The sequence below is a fragment of the Crotalus tigris genome, unplaced genomic scaffold (genome assembly GCF_016545835.1).
Source record: "Crotalus tigris isolate CLP2741 ecotype Arizona unplaced genomic scaffold, ASM1654583v1 scf7180000018693.663989, whole genome shotgun sequence".
NCBI lineage: Eukaryota > Metazoa > Chordata > Lepidosauria > Squamata > Viperidae > Crotalus > Crotalus tigris.
The window spans coordinates 298,899-318,420 of NW_024097152.1; the positions used below are offsets into that span (position 1 = coordinate 298,899).

At 50.7% G+C, this 19,522-nt stretch overlaps 1 protein-coding gene across 1 annotated transcript in view; it reads right to left on the reverse strand.

Annotated features, from left to right (window-relative positions):
- Nucleotides 1-13,511, reverse strand: part of SLC9A3R2 (SLC9A3 regulator 2) — a 92,746-nt gene extending 79,235 nt beyond the window's left edge. Inside the window, exons 1-2 of the mRNA XM_039355575.1 lie at nt 13,161-13,511; nt 6,287-6,544 (exon numbers count right to left, since the gene is read on the reverse strand). Coding sequence (XP_039211509.1) covers nt 6,287-6,544; nt 13,161-13,388 — 486 coding nt within the window. The 5' untranslated portion in view covers nt 13,389-13,511. The remainder of the gene's footprint in view (nt 1-6,286; nt 6,545-13,160) is intronic.
- Nucleotides 13,512-19,522: the final 6,011 nt, after the last annotated feature.

Genomic DNA, 19,522 nt, shown 5'->3' on the forward strand with positions numbered 1-19,522 from the left:
TGTGCTAGCAATTCTGGTGACAAAGAGGCTGAATTGTCTTTTCAGACACACAACAGCTACTTTTACATTAAGCTATGATGTAATAGATTATGTAGATATTGTCACAGACATTATGGCATATTGTATTCTGCAAACTCAGTTATGATTTATTTAATAAACCATGGTTAAATGAAGCATGGGTAAGCACAGGTCACACTCTTCATCTTGCCTGTCCTACCGTTGCCTCTATTTCAGTTTCATCTGATCCAGGCAACCTCCAAATGGGTGGACTTCACCTCCCAGACTTCTCCTACCCCATGAACATTGCTGAGAATTTTGGGAATTGAAGTCCACACATCTAGAAGTTTGCAAGGTTGCAAATCATGCTCAAAATCATCCCCCCCCCCAAAAAAAACTCTTCTGGATTCGGGCTAGAAAAGTATTCTTTCATCCTGCCAATAACCTTTTGCCACTCCTTGGTACCCTCTCTACATCTGGCAGAAAACATCAGCACAGCAACATAACTGAAAAGTGGCAGATTTGCCTCCAAAGCCCCAACTCCCCCGCCTTTGAAGTCTCAAGCAAAATGCCTCCGACTGAGCAAGGCCCCGCCCACCCCGTTTCTGCCGCAATTCTGCCACATCTTCTTCGGTCCAGAAAGCCATGGCACCTCGCACTCGTGTCCCCGGGAACAAAAGCATGCCTGGACCAGCCCATCCTGGTTTAATCTCCTTCCGATCTCGTGTTCCTTTCCACTTACTTTGTGTTTCACTAAAAATACCGCTGCAGAGGAAATCTCTGCTCTGGGGTGGATCCCTTCCTTCTCAGGAGGGGTTTCCTGCCAACACCCCAATTCAAAGACAAGCAGGCGACCCAAGTTCGCAGGCCCGACAGGAGAAAACAGGGGAAAGGGCAGAGAAGGATGCTCTGAAGTAATGCAGAGAGGATGGAGGGCGTGTACACCCCAGGGGCTGACCTTTGCAAATGGTGGTTTGTTGAGCCAGCTGTACCATTCTGGTTCACACAGCACCCTAGACCTGAACCTCAGTTGCAATTCACATTAGATATTAAACATATCAAATCAGGGACGTATATTTTGCCATGGAGGATGAACTTAAGTTAGTGTAGTTTTAAAACAAGGGCTAAGACAAGGGTGATGTGTAAAGCAGGACACTACATAGTAGCTTGTTCTACAGACCATGGTCAAAATAATACACAGCTTAACCTGATGCATAAACTGTGGCTTGCAAATACTAAATGGCTTACATTATATAGACTAGATTATCATGGCTTCTTCTATAAACCACAACCTAGGCTGTATGAAGCATCAGATCATGGGGCCATCTAACTCCATTTATTTATCTGAGATTCTCAAATATAATCCTAATCAACCGCTCTGCATGTCAAACCATAATTCCGTGATAAAGCCCCAAGAGGTCATCCTTCCCATCCTCAGCAAAAGAGAAGCCAGGACAATACACAGTAATTCCAAGCTCACCCGTGATCGTCAAGGGGGGGGGGGGCTTTAAAGGTAGAGTTCTCAGTGTCTTCTGGGGTCAAACATATTCCATACTGTTGGGGCTGCCGTACAGAAGCTTCCTCTCCTGGTCTGCATTCCTCTTACTTCTTGAGGAGGTGGGATCTTAAGCAGACCCATCTAGACATCTAGACAGCTGGGCAAGGCCCCATGCTGTGTAGGGCTTTATAGGGGATAACCAAGACCCTGAATTCGGCCAGGAGGTCTACAGGCATCTAGCAGGTGAAATTCTACACCAGCGGCTTTCCCCAGCTAGTTGATGTTTTGCTACATTACGTCCTAATGAAGCTTCCAAGTTACCTTTAAAGGCAGCCCTAAGTGGAATGCATGGCAGTAGTCCACCTGCACAGTGATAAATGGATGTGTTACTGTCGCCAAGGCCCCCTGATCTCGGTAAGGCAAGTCTGTAATTAATGCATCAAGCAAAGCCATCACCATTCCCCCGCCCCAATATGGATGGCAGTGCATAATTAAGTAATATCAGCATTTGTTGATGTTCTTTCCAAACCAATGGAGTTTTTTCCTAGAGGCAGATGTTCAATATTCAATGCAGATGTTCAGTGATGTGGGGAGAGAGCCGAGCCCACCATTCTCCACACTGGAGCTACCACAGGCTCAATTGTGCTTCTCCCACAAATGCTAAGTGGAGCCTCCTCATCAGATAGGGGCAGAATCACTGCAAAACAGGGCCTCCTACTGCAACTGTCCTGAAGATCCCACAGTCAGTAGTTTCTGAGAGGATCTAGGAGGACCAAGAGGATGACTTCCTCCGACAAAGACAACCAGTGCCATTTCCATCCTGGGACCATGCCTGAATCAGATTTGGATGATCTACTTCTTCCAAGACCTCCGGCAGCTGTGACCTTTGCTAAAAACAGAAGGCTGGATGGAGAAAGACAGAAGTTCTCAAAAATGGCTGGATTGAGAGAGGCGGATGGCATCTCCCCCTCCTCCAGAGAAGCATGAGCCACTTCCCAATTCCAGCAGCATGCACCCTGCTTGGTCTTATGAAGGAATCAGGAGGGGCAAGGAGTATGTTCTATTATTTTCAAGTATGAGGCAAAGTTCATGCTTGAAAAATCATGGGGAGTCAAGCCTGACTGACCCTTGGGGAAAAGACCACTAGAAAATGCCCAGGCTGGGGGCTACCCTGGGAATTGCAAAAAACATCCCCGCAAGCCACGGTGGGATGCCATGTCTCTCTTCTTCCTCCCACTGGGCTGAATCTCTAGGCACAGAGAGAAAGGGGAAAAGACAACCCAAAGGTCCTCATAAACATTTGTCTACAATGTGAAAGCCACAATTCCATCCCCCCCCCCAAAGGTAAATGCAAACGTCTAATTGCACAAACCAATCTTTTCCACAAGGAAATCTGTAAGTCAACTGAAGAGATAATCATTTGCAGTTTAACCCAAAAGCCGGAGGAAGGTTTGCAATGCTTAAAGGAGCTCTGGTGAAAGCATCAGGCACATCCCTCAGGCTGGACCCAGCAACACTGGCAAAGTCTTTGGGGAAGGCAACTCATTCTTCAAATATGGTTTTCATTTTTAAAAAAGAGAAGTTCTTTGCAGCCTCCCCCAAACCAAGCAAGGATGACACCCGAGTGCCCCTTTTGTATGCGAGCCATTGTGTTCCTCAGCTGACCCAGGGCAAACAAAGCAGTGCTGTTTCTACTGGACTGAGAAGAGGATCGCAAGGTGCCAGGCAGCCAGAGGCTCCAGCAAGGCTCGGGTGATTCGCTCAGTGCCCAGCCTCCATTCATGCATCAGCCTTAACCATTGTTCCTTCATTCCCGGACATGTGATAAAGCTGGATTTTGTATCCTTTAGTGCCACCAATCTCTTGGGGGATCCAAATTATCAAGGCAATTCTTTCCTTTTATCACATACGCTTGCATTTTAGCAGATAATCTGAGGCAGGCAGAAAAAACTCAGCTGGTAGCAGAGAGTTTATATCTATCTTTTGGCAGGCATCTGCTGCTTGTCCGTATTTTTGCAGCCCAGACCTGATAACCAAAATGCAACCTCTGATTCAGTTAATTTCAGAATCCCTTCTAGTCTATTTCATGCAGAAAATTACTTAACTTGATTGCATCTGCTTCTCTAAAATGCACAGACGCCTAACAAGTAAAAGTGCTTGTACAGCAACATTTAGCTCTGCAGTGCATCAAAACCTCCGTTGCCTGAAAGTTGCATCTAAAAACATTTAGGAAAAGTATGGAGCAGCCTGCGCAAAGTAAGGGCCATCAGCTGATACGACACCTGCTTGGACCAGCCTTTCTTGAAGGCTTTGCCAGCCTGACTGTCCTGACTGGGTGCAGCTCAACTCTCCAAAGCGCAGCAGTGTGGAATGTGAAAGATAAAACTGGAAAGCAGGCAGGCAGTTCCTATCCAGCTCTGAAATGACAGCATGCCTTCCTTCAATCTGTTTAATTGCCCTCTCCTCCCCATTATGCAGAGGGAGGAGATAAGCCAAAAGGCTAATGCGCTTTGCATTGCTTTATATAGGTAAGGTAAGGTACACACAACTGTACCAAGAGCATCATTTTGCAACAGCTGTTAGTTCAGAGATGCCTATTTCCTCCTCCACTCTTACAGCTGCTCCAGGACATTTTTTTCTCTAGTTTGTTTGTAGTTCACAAGATCAAGATTTGACTCCCCCCCCCCCAGCATCCTCTAGAAAAAGTGCAACCTCCTTACTTTATACTGGGACTTAAAACCCTACTGGGTCTCCCTGCCCCCACCCCTGTGCTGCGTCCCCAGCAGACGTGATTTAAGCTTCCTAAAGCTGACCTGAGAGCATCATTCCCAGCTATTCCGTTTTGTTTTTCTAAGGGAAAAGCCAACCAAGGAACGATGGGACCAGTTTTAATCATGGTTTCTGGTTTGGGAATCACTGTGCTACAGCAGTGTACATAAAATGTATTTACAGATCCATGCTATGTTCACAGGCAGACAAACAAGCTGTTTGAAACATTTGCATAAAATATGGAGCTACAGCTGAGCCTCTCTATTAATTTGTCATTTTGCAGCATTAAAGAAAAAAAAATCTTCAGGAAACCACCCACCAGGTTCATCCAAATGCAAATGAAACTGACCATGTTATTTCAGCAACCAAGATCAAACAGTGCAAAATTAGCATTACAAACATTTGTACACTAATGCTATTAAATGAATATATATTATTACCATTTAATGTCAATAGGTAGTCCTCGACTTACAACTGGTTGTTTAAAGGCAGTTCAAAGTTACAACAGCCATGGAAAAAGTAATTTACAACCTGTTGTTGAAAACGACTGTCACTCTACCTTCATGATCAACCAGCTCCCATTCCCCTCCCACCCCCCCATAACATCAAGTTTGGTTATGTGATCACTCATTTAACAACCATATTACTTAGGGACCTGTCCCAATTGTGGTCATAAATTGAGTAAGTGACTTTGGACGGTCTCCAAAGCTGAGCGGTGCTAAACTTCACTAGTGCCTGGATGGGAGGCCCCTGCAAAACCCAGAGCTCCAGGCCGGGCGCAGGGTCTCCCGAGAGGCTCCCTGGGACGGGCGGGAGGAAAGCACCATCAAGGTGGAGCTATCACCCAGGCACTCTGCCAGAGCCCAGGGAGCCTCCTCTGGATGCCGGTCTGCATGTTGCTGGGCTGGCCTTTCCTTATTGGGCCATCTGATATTGGAGGAACCTGGCACTGGTGAAAGGTCTAAATATCAGTTTTTGTTCCTGGTAGTTTCTCATTTCTCCAAATCTGTCAAATTCAGTTTTTCTGAGTTAGTCAATTTTGTGAATGTATGAAGTTTGCTTTGTTGAATTTGAGAAATCTTTTTTTTTTTTAAGTTTCCATTACAAATGACACGTGAGCCCATTTCTCCAAGCATAACAAATGTTGCTGGCAGTTTTACATAATGTTATCTATTTTTTTCAAATATTTCTGGATGTTAAGTTTCATAATTAGGATTGAGTTTGCTCTGATCTGCACTTTTTACAGTATGCAAATTATGTTGCTCGGTTTAGAAAAGCAGGCATTTTGAACAGGGCCTCAACCGATGCAGAGTCAGTGTGTTTTGCCTTCCAGGGTGAACTGAAACCATCCCCCTCCTTCGCCTCCGTTTCTCCCCCTTGTGCAGAGAACGAGAGCTGGAGGAGGGCGGGGAAGCCACAGGGCGAAGGAGTTCCGGCGTGGGCAGTTGCCACGGAGAGCAGGTGGAGGGGAAGGCTTTGAGTCCAGCGGGAGGACTGTTTTGCGTGGGGGTTCGGGGCAGCAGAGGGCAGGAGAAGGCCTGTGGCAGCAAGGAGGAGAAGCCATTAGGCAGAGGAAGCAGATGTGCGCCCACATTATGAGAGAAGCACAGCCCGACCCAGAGAGGCTGATTCTGCCACTCCACCGATCCGGCCCGTGGCTGCTGTGGCAGGTTCTGTGGGGGATCACAGCTCTGCTTGGATCCCCAGGCAGCTAAGCCTTCTCCCATCTCTCCTTCCTCCAGAAAGCCAGACCGGTATCAAGAGGAGGGAGTGGAGGTGATGCCCCAGGACCCTGAAGTGCCAACCATTGGAGCCCCTCAGAAGAGGCCTGTCTTTTCCATTCTGGATGCTACCAGGTGCATCTGGCGGAGGGACCCCAAAGGCTGGGCGGGGCCCTCCTTGGCCTGATCTAGCCTTGGGGCCATCCTTGCAAGTCACCTTGTCCCTATTATTTGGGCTGCAGCCCCTTTCAGATCTTTACCGCTGCACTTTCCCTCCATCTCTGGGAACAGCCAGGCTTACCTTCTTCCCACTCTCCGAACCTAAACTGTACTTGTGCCTTTTCAGGCTCCTGCTGCTCAGCTCGGCCGCAGCCTTCCAGGAGTCTCCGTTGCTGGAATTGGGCCCTTTGCCTGGTGGTGCCTCAGGGTTTGCCACCATGACCGGCCAGCCCACCTCCTCGGAGCAGGTCAGGCGGAGACTCCGGAAATGCTCATCGGTCTCTTTGTCCACCACCAGCAACCGGGTCTCGGTTTCAATTGCTTTGATGCGCTGCACAACCTGGGGAAGGACAGGTGGGCGAGGGGAGAAGAAGAAAGCATCAGCCAGACCCTCAAAAAGAATGGAAGGTTGCTAAATAGGAAAAAAATCTCCTGAACAGCATTTGTAAGAGAGCAGAAATACAAATACTTTCAGCTGACATTAAAAAGGCAGGGGAGCAACTGCCCTGGTTTGTTCATTTATGGGGTGAGAGGGAGCTTCCCGGGGGAGGCCAGTTTGGCCCCGAGACATTGAAGTTGGTTAAATCAACTGCAGTTGTTGGATTCACGCATTGTTCTAAATCTGAAGTTCTTAATTATCCCTTGGCTAGGGCCAGGAAGGTCTTCCAACTGCCAAAATGTTTTCCAGGGTGCAAAGAGAGGATTCCATCAAGCAGATGGGTCTTTTCCTGGGGTTCAGGGCTTAAGACACCATCCCACAAAAGGGCTTTCTTTGTTTTCCTTGAAGACGTTTCACTACTTATCCAAGAAGCTTCTTCGGTTCAGTTCCCAGAAAAACTATCTAGCCCTATAGGTACGGGGCAGCCCCATCCATTCTGCCCTGTGGCCCTACCCCCTGCAGGGACAGCTCACCCTGTCCACAGCCTGGCTTGGCATCATAAATCTACTTCACACAACTCAGCATCTGGGGAGGGTGAAGACCAATTGTCTGGCACCGCATGAATCAGCCTCTGAACATCTCCATTTCTGCCTTGAAGACGAAGTCCTGGACCCAGCCCTGCCAGGAGAAACTTGGACCCTCAAGTGGGCTGCTCTGCCTGAACAAGCCAGAGGGCCCTGAATGCAACCCTGCAACCTGCCAGTGCTGCCATCCAGAGCTCAGTACCTGAGAACTGTTGGCTGTCTTTCAGCTGCATTTGCAGATGCCTTTAACACACCTAGGATTGGTTCAAACCCTTGCAACACATTCCCACAACAAGCTGCGAAGGAAGTCTGGAGAGCCTTCACCCCCCATTGCAAGCAAGCGCTACCTGACAGGACAGCCCCCCCCCCCGTCTCTCTGCCTCTTAGAGACTTTCTTAGACAGGGGTGAAATTGTTTGTGAAGCAGGCATCAGCATTTCAAACAGCGAGTTCAGCATAAAACATTTTAGTAAACTTGACTAGAACAAAGTCACAGGCAGAATCTGGAGTGTGATTCAGGACTCATTGTGCGGAAAGCCAACAGAGCTTTTTTATAGCTATTGTACCTATAGATAGTGATGAACTTACAGCAACTTTGAATCATCATTAATATTCCATAGGGCCAGATGGAAAAAAATCATTTGGTTTGATTAAAGAGAAAGAGCAACTGTCAGGAAGGTCTTTGCACAGCTTCATTTGGTGTACCAGTTGCACCCTTTTCTAGGTCAGGGTGCCAGGTCTTCCTTCAGTCACCCGTGCTGTGGTGATCTCATGACTTGACTATTGCAATATGCTCCATGAGGGGCTGCCCTTGAAGACCACCTAGAAGCTTCAACTGGCCCAGAAGACAGTGATGGGCAAGCTCTGATTTGCCCATGTAATGCTGCAGTTTTGCCAGCTGCACTAGTTGCCCCCCACAGCATCTGCCCAGCCGACTTGGTTCTGCATGGTTAGTTCGTTCCAGGCTCTCTAGTGAGACCCTCCTCTGGAGCAGGCAGACCCGGACAGCCTCCTCCCTGCAGGTGTTTGGAAGCGGCCTGAAACCTGAAGACGTGGCTCTTCACTGGGGTCTTTGGAGAGGATTTTAATCCAGAAAATGGTGGTTTCTCTTGTTTCCACCCAGTTTGTTATCCTGTCTTCTCTGTCCTCCTTTTTGTTTCCTGTCATTTTTCTTGCCTTCCAAGGGAGAAAAACATTTCAATGAAATTTCATGAAATTCTAAAGGTGGTTGTGTGAATGCCCTGCCCTTCATGGGCTCTGCAGCTTCCCCCTTCCTACAGCCCCACACCTTGCATAAGATTCGTCCCAGGGGGCCACACTAAATCTCTCATTCTGCTGTCATTTGGAAAAAAGATCCCACTCAATTTCTCAACTTTGATGGAGAAATTCTAAAGTTGAACAAACTGGCTGGGAAGAACCTGAAAAAGCTTCTTGGTGACCATCCTCATTGCTTTACTGCAGAACATCCAGAAATGTAGGCTCTGCTTCAGGATGGCCATTAAGCACCCCAATTCTCCATAAGAGCCTCCATATTGTCACCAGCAGGTGCTGCACTGAGTCAGATCCAAGAGGAATTGTAGCTCAGAATCTGCACATTTTGAAATATCCGAAGAAATGATTGAGGGGCAGATCCTCCAGCCAGAGTCGATCACACTTCACTTCCTAACAGGCAGGCCTGGAATTGTCCTGAGGGCCAGCAAAGAACCTCATGGCTCAGATTCCAAAATGTCAAGTGTAAATACAGACACAAACACACATGCCCAGACAGAAATACGCAAAACATTTAAGCTGAATGACTAGTGCTATGAGGAAATATTCATTGAGCAGAATCAAAAGGAGGACAGCGTGATACTTTGATTCCATGATTCAAGGAGCGATGCTGGTCAAAGAAGTCACTTCTTCTGTTGTTCCCAACAGGGAGCCAGAACAGAGGTTGGTGGGAATTCTGGAATGTGTAGTCCTAATGCATCTGCTGGCCAATATGACATAAGCTGGGCACAAGAACATCCAGCCACCATAAAATCAGCCTTTAGCTCAATTGGCAGGCTGTGCCATACCAAGGTTTACTCAGCTACAACTGCCTGGTTTCACATGGCACATTAAACAGGAAATCAGGGTTTGCAAATTGTAGTTGCCATACTTTACAATGCAATTATACAAAACACCTTTTACCTTTCTAAGACACAGATGTCACTAAAACAACTCAGAGATTAACACAACTCATTTAGGAAAAATGAAACAAACTATCTGTCTAAAATGGTATAGGTTCTCCTGCTTGAGCAGGGGGCTGGACTTGAAGACCTCCAAGGTCCTGTCCTGTCCTATCCTATCCTATCTAGTGACTTAGAGAGTCGTATGAACTAGACTGGGATTCAGAAAAACACTGCCAGATTCACCTAATAGCCACAAATAAATTGGGGGATTTTCTAGTTTAATTCCACAGTCACTCATGAAACCCCCTGAATAAGCTCTGAACTTCCTCTCAGTTATACCATGTTTCTCAGCCTTTACAATTTTGAGCTGTGTGGACTGCAACTCTCAGAATTCCCAAGCCAACACACGTTGAAATCCACAAATCTTAAAGTTGCTGAGACTGAAAAACGCTGGGCTACACCATAAAGGGGAGTTAGAAGGCCACTTTGCAGGGCCCCTCAAACTCTTTGGGGAAAAATCAACGAATGGGCCCCATTCAAGGTTGGCCAAGAATGTTCTCAAACTTGCAAAAGCAGCGATAGCAGCCAATAGCAATGATGCATCAAGGATGATACATACCCAGCAGTATTATCATACAAATGCTGCCATTTAGTCTTTGAATCCCTACCTCTGATGCAAGAAAGTAAGTCCCAACAGCGTTTTCATAATGACAACATTACACAGAATGTAGAACACAGAATCATAATGCTGGAAAGGACCTTGGAGGTCTTCTAGTCCAGGGCTTTTCAACCAGTGGTACGGGTACCACCTGTGGTACATTGGCATGGTATGCGACCATTCTAGAAAAGTGGTAGCGGGGGAGGGGAATGAGCAGCACCGCACAAACCTGAGCGAGAGATGGCTGGAGCTGCAGGGCTGTCAGAGCTCAGCAGAAGCACCAGGATCAGCGCCAGGCTCCAGCTGGAGCTCGGCGCTGATCCTGGTGCTTCTGCTGAGCCCAGAAGAAGTGCCGATCAGCTGGAATGTTGCAGCATCTCCAGGGTCTTGTGATTTACATTCAGATGCTTGGCAACTGATTCATATTTATGATGGTCACAGTGTCCCAGGGTTATGTGAAGTGACCAAAACCTGCTGCAACCACCCAGCAGAGGAGGGGAATAAAAACCAAACACCCCCCACCCCACCCCCGCTGCCAATCCTCAACAGAAATGCTCACAATGAAAACCTCGGACAGGAGGAAGAGCGCTGCCAGGTGGGCAGGCAGGTGTCTTGCTCGGCTGTGGCTTGGGGGGCACTTTTTTCAGTGCCATTGTAACTTCGAATAGTCACTAAGTGAACTGTTGTAAGTTGAGGACTACCTGTACTTTATCACTTTTTTCCTTTGGGGGGGGTCATCAAGTTTTTGACACCTTGTTAGGCGACTGGTGGTACTCAGATGTTGCCATATCCTAAAAGTGGTACAATGGGTGAAAAGGTTGAAAAGCCCTGATCTAGTCCTACCTTCTGCTCAAGGCAGGAGCCCTATACCATCCCAGTCAAATGATTTATCTGGTCTCTGAATCCTCTCTGAAACACAGTTAATCTCCCCTTGCTGGAAAGAGCTGGGTTATGGACTTAGGCAAAGCAGGGCAAACTAGCTCTCTGCAGCCTCTGGACAGAAAAGCAGAATATATAGCAAAGACACAAATCATCCACATCACTCCACACAGACAAGGCCAACAGCCCCCCTCCTTATTCCCCTGCTGTCTTTTTCCTCCTTCCTTCCACCTGCCCATTTCTTTCTTTTGGCCAGCTTCCAGCCCAGACTCCTGGCCATGAGAACTTCATTAACATCACCCCTTTCATTATCAAAGCACCTTCTGGGTTGCCTTGGCTCCCTGCAACACACAGCTTGGTTCTCCCTGACTTTTGCCCCAAAGGAGGAGGGAAAGGGGCCAGGCCCACCAGCCAGAAGCTCCCTCTCAGCCCAGCCTGCCTCACAGGACTGGTGCTGGCAGGGGAAAAAGGTTGGGGTTATGCTAGAAATGTCACCCAGGATAGCAGGAAGAAAGGCAGGACTTTCTTAAAGGTTTAAGTTGCTCCCCAGTGAGGATTTCTCACACAGCTCTGCTTCTCATTCATTCTGTATGGGTGGCTGCCTGCGTGTGGTCCTCCGATCTTATAATTTCTCTCCTGACTAAAACATCTCAATTACCACCAAAGAGCTGCTATAGGATGCCTTATTTTGGGATATTATTATATTATTATGGAATAGTTTAGTATTCTCTGCTTTTGAGACCAAGTAGCAAGAACCTTCGCCCCAGAGTCCCCCTTGTTTTCTCTCTGCATACACAACAGCGCAGTCTTTTGTTGATGCAGCAGGTGAATGCCTCTGCTCGCCAAGCCCCAAAGGAGACCCCTGCCTGCTCTTCTGAACCAGCTTTGGGCTGAGCTGTGAGACCCCCCCCCCAAAAAAAACCTGTCACAAGGAAAGACACAGAAGCTTGGCAGATCTAACATGCCCATCAAGCAAATGAGATTTTGCCCTCTCTAGACACCAAAATGAGAGATGTGCAGGAGTCCAGTGCAAGCTGGCAAGAGGGGAAGGGTGGCAAGGAAGCTTTCAGGGGGGTCTCTCCGAGTTTTAATCTTATATCAACCCTGTCAGTGTAAGTCAGTTTAGGTTACGGAGAGTAACTGGCCAAACTCTCCAGTGAGCTCCAAGCCGAGTATGGTCTCCCCAGTCCGGGATCAGCGCTTTACCTGGGACCTTTCTCTTTATTCTGGGCCCAACCCCAGAACTTCCCAGCCAGTGTGGCCATCCCTGAGAATCCTCTCCATTTTCTCAGGGCTTTGGATGGCCCACTTAAGCGTGTCATGCAAGCACAAGGCTTGTTTGGTTTACAAGCAGGGGAAGGGAGGACTCAGTTTACACAGTAAACTTCCCGGGCTTTCCTCCTGGAAGTCCTCCCAAACAGCCTGAAGGGAAGGGGGTCCCTCACCAGCTAACTTCTCCGGGCTTATTGAAAGCAAGCAGTGAAAAGCTGTTCCTCCCCCCAAAACTGCTGCAGGGTCTCTAGCAACCCAAATCCCCTCTGCCCCCACCCTCGGCACCAAAGGGAGAGGAAGAAAAGGGCAGCAGGCTGACATGTTTCTTCCTCCCCTGCGCATGGCTAGCTTGGATGTAAACTCCCCTTAAAGCACAGCTGTACATGCACGCGCCAAGTTGCCTGATCTCCATCACTACAAGAGCCACTGGCATTCTGGCACCTCTGGGGATGTTGGGACGGATGTTCCAGAATTCCCAGCCAGTCTGGCTCCCGATGAGAATCCTGGGAGGGTGCCAGTTAGGCGGGGGCCACTCCAAAACCATCTGCCTCCTGAGGCTTAACCCGGCACGCACCTCCCAGAAGCGGACCCTCTGCCCAGAAGTGCAAAAGGGGGGCTGCCTTTATGGAAGGGGGGGGCTCCATGCGGCTCCTGGACTGAGAGTTCAGGCTCCCGAGCCCTCCCTCCCCCACGAAGCCGGTCCCTCGGCTTGGCTGCTTTGAGATCCCAGGGAGGAGCCCGGAAGGACCCTTATCTGGCGGGCCAGCCGGGCAGGGCACCCTGGCGCCTTCTCCCTCCAAGTCCTCCAGAGCTCCCTTCCGCCGGGGGCCAAACCGCCCCGAAGGGCGACTGAGTTCAGGGCCTCCTGCGGGTCTGGGGGCGTCTGGCGGGGGGAGGGGGAGGCCCGGGCGATTCAGGGCTGAGGGCGCTCAGAGCAGCCCCTCTCGCCGCCGCCGCGCTTTTAAGGGCTCTGCCTGCCCCCTCCGGCCGCCCCGGCTCTTCCAGGTAGACTGGCCGCCCGCCCGGACCTACCTGGTGGTGCGTCTCCTTCTCCACGTTGACGCCGTTGACTTCGAGCAGGCGGTCCCCGGCGCGCAGCCCCGCCGCTTCGGCCGGCGAGCCGGGCTCGACCTTGCGGATGAACTGGCCGCTCTTGCCCTTCTCGCCGTGCAGGTGGAAGCCGTAGCCCTGCTCGCCGCGCAGCATCTGGCAGAGGCGCGGCTGGCGGCGGGGCGCGCCCCGCTCCCGCTCCTGCTCCATGGCCGGCCGCCGCTCCGGGGTCCGCGGCGCTTCCGACGGCCCGGCCGGGCGAGCAGCAGCCAGGCAGCAGCCAGGCAGCCAGCGGGGCGGCGCTCGGCGCGGAGGCGTCTCCGGCCCGGCCGCCCCCGCCCCGCGCTCCGCAACGGCGCCCCCAGCGCCCGCAGGCGGCGAGGGCGGCCCCGGACCTCCCCGGCTCCGGCGGGGCTCCGCGACCCTCTCCCCGCCCCCTGAGCCAGCCTCTCCCGCCGCGGGGGAGGGCGCCTCTGGCCGTGTGCAGAGCGCGGAGCGGCGAGCGAGCGAGCGAGGGCGGGCAGGAGCGAAGGTCCGCTCGGGACGGGCTGGGCGGGCGGGCAGGAAAGGGAGCTGCCGCAGTCGGACCCCGAGTCTCCTCATCCGCTGTAGTGCGGCCGTGCGGCACCAGAGTGGAGCCCGACCCCTCGTTCTGCTCACAAGCGAGCCGGGCTCTTTCGGGGAAGTCTGGATGGAAGAGGACGGTCCGGGGCCTCGGTCCAGTCGGGGACCGGAAGGTGCCGGGACACTTTCTCGGGATGGCTGCGTCTCCCAGGCCTCCTCTCCGGGGTGGCTTGTTTCTTGCGCAGCCCCAGCAATGTCGGTCTGCTCAATAAACTATTTAAGCAGAGCAGCACTTAAAATAGTTCGGGGGAAGAAGAGGCCTTTTGACCGGGCCTGTCCCTCGGAAGACTCTGCGGAGCCCCAACTGGCTCGGGCTCACCCTGGGGGGCATCGGAGCGCCCTTCCCAGGCAGCTCGGTCAGTTCGAGCAGCTGCTGTGGTTTCAAAATCCCCCCCACCCCCGTTGCCCCCCCTCTCTCTCTGCCCGACAGGGTTACCTGCAGGAAATGTGTTTTTGTTCATTAATAGAACAGAACAAAATTACTGCTTGGGCGAGACGCCCCGCCGTTTGCCGGGAGCTGCTTTGATGCCAGCAAAATACACGGAGAGACTTCAGGGCCTGAAGGGCTGATGCCTGGGAAAGGCGATTTCAGGCGCCTTGTGAAGCGGCCTGTTCAAGGCTAATTGGGCGCGGGATCCCTATGGCTCGCCTGCCACTTTTCAGACCCCATCCTGGTCTCCGATTCACGCAGCCAACTTGACGTTGCGGGGGGGGGGGCTTAGGACGACTGGAAACAGCCGGCCAGACCCAGACTGGGAGCTGCTCCACCTCCAAACAGGAGCTGAAAGGGGAGAGATCAGAGGCTGGGGGGTTTGCTGCTAGGGCAGGCTGTGGTTTTCATGCCCTGAAAGCAATGGGATATTTAAAATAATGCTGTGCCCAAAATCTTCCTTGCGATGCCATTGGCTTTAGTTTCAGTTCCTCTTAGTGGGCTGTTCAACCTACTTTCATTTGTTGGGAACGGTGGAGAGAGAATGGTGCAGTGAAAGGCCAAACCTGACTGTCCACTTGCAGATTAAATCACTTAATACATTGCAAAACATCACCCTCCAATCCTCAGATTTTCAATTACATTTTCTTCTTGGTCAAAATAAATTTGAGAAGCAAATTCTCTTTCATCAGGATGATTAAAAATTGGCAGAAAAATAGGAACATTTTTTTGCATGATACTAACAGAATGCAGATTTATGATTACACTTTTTATATGTCCAAAGGAATTCCCCTGCCAGGACTGGATGGCTTGCTCCATATTTATTTCATTATTATTTAGTTATGCGTTTGCCCTCCTTATTTTCCAAGAACTCAGAGGAGAGGCCCCCCTCTTTCTTGGGAGCACCGCTTAATTGTACCTGCCAAATGGGGTTGCGGAGTGAGCTCAAGGTGGGAGCTGAAGCTGGGTCTCTGCTCTCCCAGTTGGGCACATTCTCAGTCATCAGTTTATACTTTGCATCACTTTAAGATTGGTTGAACCAGCCATTATGAGAGTGCCTCTGTGCACGTGCAGAGAGCATGCCTTTGACTTAGGGACGTTCAGGAACTTCCAGGGTGTCTGACTTTAGAATCCTCTGGGATCTGCCCCGTGTTTATATCCATGCTATATGGGGTGTAACGGCTTTGGTGCCTGTGTGCGTACATGAGGCCTTTCTCCCCATGCCCCAGGCGGGAGAGAGCCCAGGAGGTGTGCCAGTGGCATCTCATGCCTGGGCCTCACTTTGAGCTTGTCCGGGGGGGGGGTAGCTGGTAGCGTGGGTTGACTGCTGCTTTTCTCACAAAATCAGGCGGGCTTCCCTTCTTTCCCTGGGAAGCCAGAGTCTGGCTGGGTTGTCAACCATACCATGAAAAGAGCCGCCAATCCAGGGGGCTTCTCCACCTGGTGGCGAGATGGAAAGTTCCCACCCAGCTTCTTAGAAGGAAGTTGGGTTAATCTTTTCCCACAACTGCTAGAAATTCTGTGGCAACCAGTTTCGGCCAGACTCCAATACCTGGTCTGTGTTCCTGCTGGCAGCAGAACATAAATGGATATTTACCTTGCTGCTGCTGCTGCTGCTGCTGCTGCTCCTCCTCCTCCTCCCCATAGTGACATCATTATCCAAAAATACATGGCTGAAATTGTGTAAGTGGGCAGCATTCCTTCACCTTGGGCACTGCCAGTCCTCATGAGCAGAGAGACAGACCCAGATAGGCACTCAGCCTCCTCAGATCTTGATCATGGCTTGGGCTTCCAATGTACCAAGCTGACAGTGCCAAAGAGACACTTCTGGATGACTGGCAAAAAGTGAGGTCTCTCCAAGAGACTAGTGCTGCAGTCAGGCTGATGCAGCTCCTCTCTGGCTGCATCAGCTGGAAAACATCATTAAAACTAGTTCAACTGGCCCTCAGAGTTGCTCCTTCCAAATTCTACTCAGGAAGGAGGGAGAGAGGGAAAGAGGTAGTTAGGTAGGTAGGTAAGTAGGTAGGTAGTGTAAGGTCCTGCCTCAGCTATCTCCCCAGGAAAGCGTGACTCTTGAAACAGCATTATTTCAGAAGGATATTTTACTGAGAGAAAGCGATTGCAGAGAAGTCAGGCAAAATCAGAAATTCCCCCGCAAAAACATTAGGTTAATTTCCCATTGTCCAACCACCCCCCATGGTCCCAGTCCATCGGGAGCCATCCACTGGTGTGAAGGTGTTATGAGAACTTTGAACCACAAAGGTGATAACAAGTTCTCTGGCGCCACGACCTTGGCAACAGGCAGGAGATGGCCGGAAAGGAGTCAAGCCAGATGGCTCTGAGGGCTCATTCCCCCCTCCCCAATTCCCATGCAGATACATCAAAGCAAAAGCAGAAACAAGATAGAAGCATCTTCAATCCCCAAGCAGCACTTCCCCCTCCTCTCAGAATGACAGTATTCCGGTAGGGATCTGGTAGGTAGATAGGCAGGTAGGTGGGTAGGTAGATTATAGTGTCACTGGGGGGGGGGGACAGCAAAGCCGCAACACCGCACAAAGGAAACGGCCCTGAAAAGCATGGAGGTTGTGGAGTTCACTCCCTCGCCTAAATTAGAGGAGGGAACTCTGGACCTGCCAGAAGAAGACCAGGGGTCTAGCAACACTGGCTCCAATGACGACCCCTTGGTAAGTGGGCTACCTATTAGATTAGAGATGTACCAGATGCTTAATGAACCCAGCAACAGTGAGAAATTGGGAATTTACCCGAGGAGGCTAAATACCCCAATTGCATTCTGCCAACTAGATGGCTCAGTCACAGGGGGGATCCCCGCCAATTTTCCCCCACCATTTTTTTCCACTCAGAAACTTTAAGTTTCATAGTAGCCCCTGGGATGAAAAGGCCCCTCATTCTGGGGCTGACCTGGCTGAAGAGGTGGAATCCATAGGTGGACTGGAGGAGGGAACTATTGAAATTCCCGCCAAGCAACAAACTCCCAAGTACTGCAGGGTGCCCTCCCGACAGGCTATATGCTGAGAAATCAGAATGGCAGAACAAGGGAAAGAACTCCCAGCCATCCTGTCAGGTCTAAGAGACGGTTTGCACTTGGAGCCAGAAGGAAACAAAAGCGAGAGAGACCTTGAATGAACACGCCAAAGAACTCAGTTACTAAAACACTATGCCACCTGTGGATGGGCTGGATTTCAAATGAACACTGGGACACTAGGGGATGGTGTATTGAATGCTGCTTTTATTATATTGCTTTCACGGGTTTTTCTCCAGACCTCGCCTTGAATCCTTGCTGTCCCTAGCCCCTAATAAAAGTTCCTTTTGAGATAATGCCTGTTTCAAGAGTTCTGCTTTCTTGGGTGGCTTGGATGAGGTAGATCCTTACATAAGGCAAAGGCTGCATAGTGCCCAGCCTGGAGAGGCAGCTGCCCTACCAAGGTGGGTCACAACCGACGTGCCCCTTCCTAACGGCAAGATGGAAGAGGGTGAGCTGGGAGAGCTGGAGCAGAGAGATCCTTCTGGCAGACCCCGGGGAAAGCACTTCCAGGGACCTGGGAGTGGAGGAACCTCTGGCAGAAGGTGATCGAGCCAGGTGGTTGCTCAGGGTTGGAAAGAAAGAGGACTAGGAAGGAAAGGCTCAGAAAGTAACTCTCACACGAGGTGGAGGAAAAAATAAAGCAAAGAAGAAAAACCCAGAGCCTACCCTTCCCGAAAAGGAGTTAATGGATCCGAATTCAGAAGTGATGAAATCAATCTTAAAGCAGACAATGGAACATGCGTGAGAGTCCTTCGAGGAACTAAAAGCCCAGCTGAAAGAGCAATTGGAATTGGAGGAAGAAGCAGAGGAGGAAGGTGGTGAAGAAGGTGGCACAGTGGGCACAACCACCCCAAAGACTCAGAGGGGCCATATCCCAACCAGCAGAGGTGAAGTTCCAGGACAATTGTACAATTGGTGCCTCTTAGCAGAAGAGGTGGAAATAGATAAGCGCAAGCACCAGCACCACCCAGTGAAACCTACCTTCAAGCCAGCACCTGAGAGGAGAAGTGAAACTTCCCGGCCATTGCCGAACACACCCCGCTCGACTGCTTCAAGTGCAGAAAAGAGGGGCATTGAGCAGTTGACTGCCGCAGCAAGGTGCTAGCTAAGAGGGGAGATCGTCAATCCACTAGCAGGCCTACGAAAGCGACACCACACCCAAGAGAGCCGGCAATGGCATTTGAGGAATTAGTAGCTCCCCCAGGCCCGTGGGGTGGAGGGTTGAGCTCCAGCTCCTTCAAATGATGACTCAGAGGCAGCTGAGAAGACTACGAGAACGACTACTTGGTAAGTGGGCCGATCGACCTAATAACCGTGCCCCAGAACTGTCCATGACCCCTAGAGAACTGGGCAAACTTCACAAGTTCATTGACAAAAATTTGGTGCAGGGTTTCCCTCAGCCTGCCAGATCCAGGGTGGCGGCCCCCATGCTATTCAGAAGAAAGGATGGGTCATTTCATCTCTGCGTGGATTATAGGGGCCTGAACATGGTCTGTGTGGAAAATATGTACCCCCTCCCACTTATGAGAAACATGTTAGCGCACCTGTCAAAACAAAAATTTTTCTCTAAGCTGGATTTGCGGGAGATATACTATCAAATAAGGATACGCAAGGGAGATGAATGGAAGACTGCTTCCAACTGTCCCATGGGCTATTTTCAATTCAGGGTATTACCTTTTGGATTGCAGGAAGCCCTTGCTGAGTTTATGCAATTAATCACTGAGGTTCTTCATGAGCACTTGTACAAGGGAGTTTTAGTTTACCTTGATGACATTTTAGTCTACACCAGTGGTGGTGAACCTATGGCACGGGTGCAGAGGTGGCACTCGGAGCCCTCCCTGTGGGCGCATGTGCCATTGCCACAGCCTTGCCCCCCCCCGCAACCCCCTCCTCTCCAGCAGCCCCCTTGTCGCCCTCGAGCGTGGCCCACATGGAGCAGCTCAGCCAAGTACATGGCAGCCAGGTAGCATAGACAAGACTCTGCCCTCAAATCCCATCATGCAGTTGATGCTGCAGGATGTGGGCAGAGGGTGTGGCCGCCATAGTGCTGCTGGGCTGCCTGGCCAATTTGCGGTGGGCACTGGAGGTGGTGAGTGATCCTGTGGGCAGGCGGGGTGGGGGATGGGGTGGCAGAGCGGGGGTGGAACAGGGAAGTGGAGGGGGGTGGGGCCATTTTTTGGGCACTCGGACTCTGAAAGATTCTCCATCACTGCCCTGGGGGAAGGGCATCATAGCAGGACAATGCAA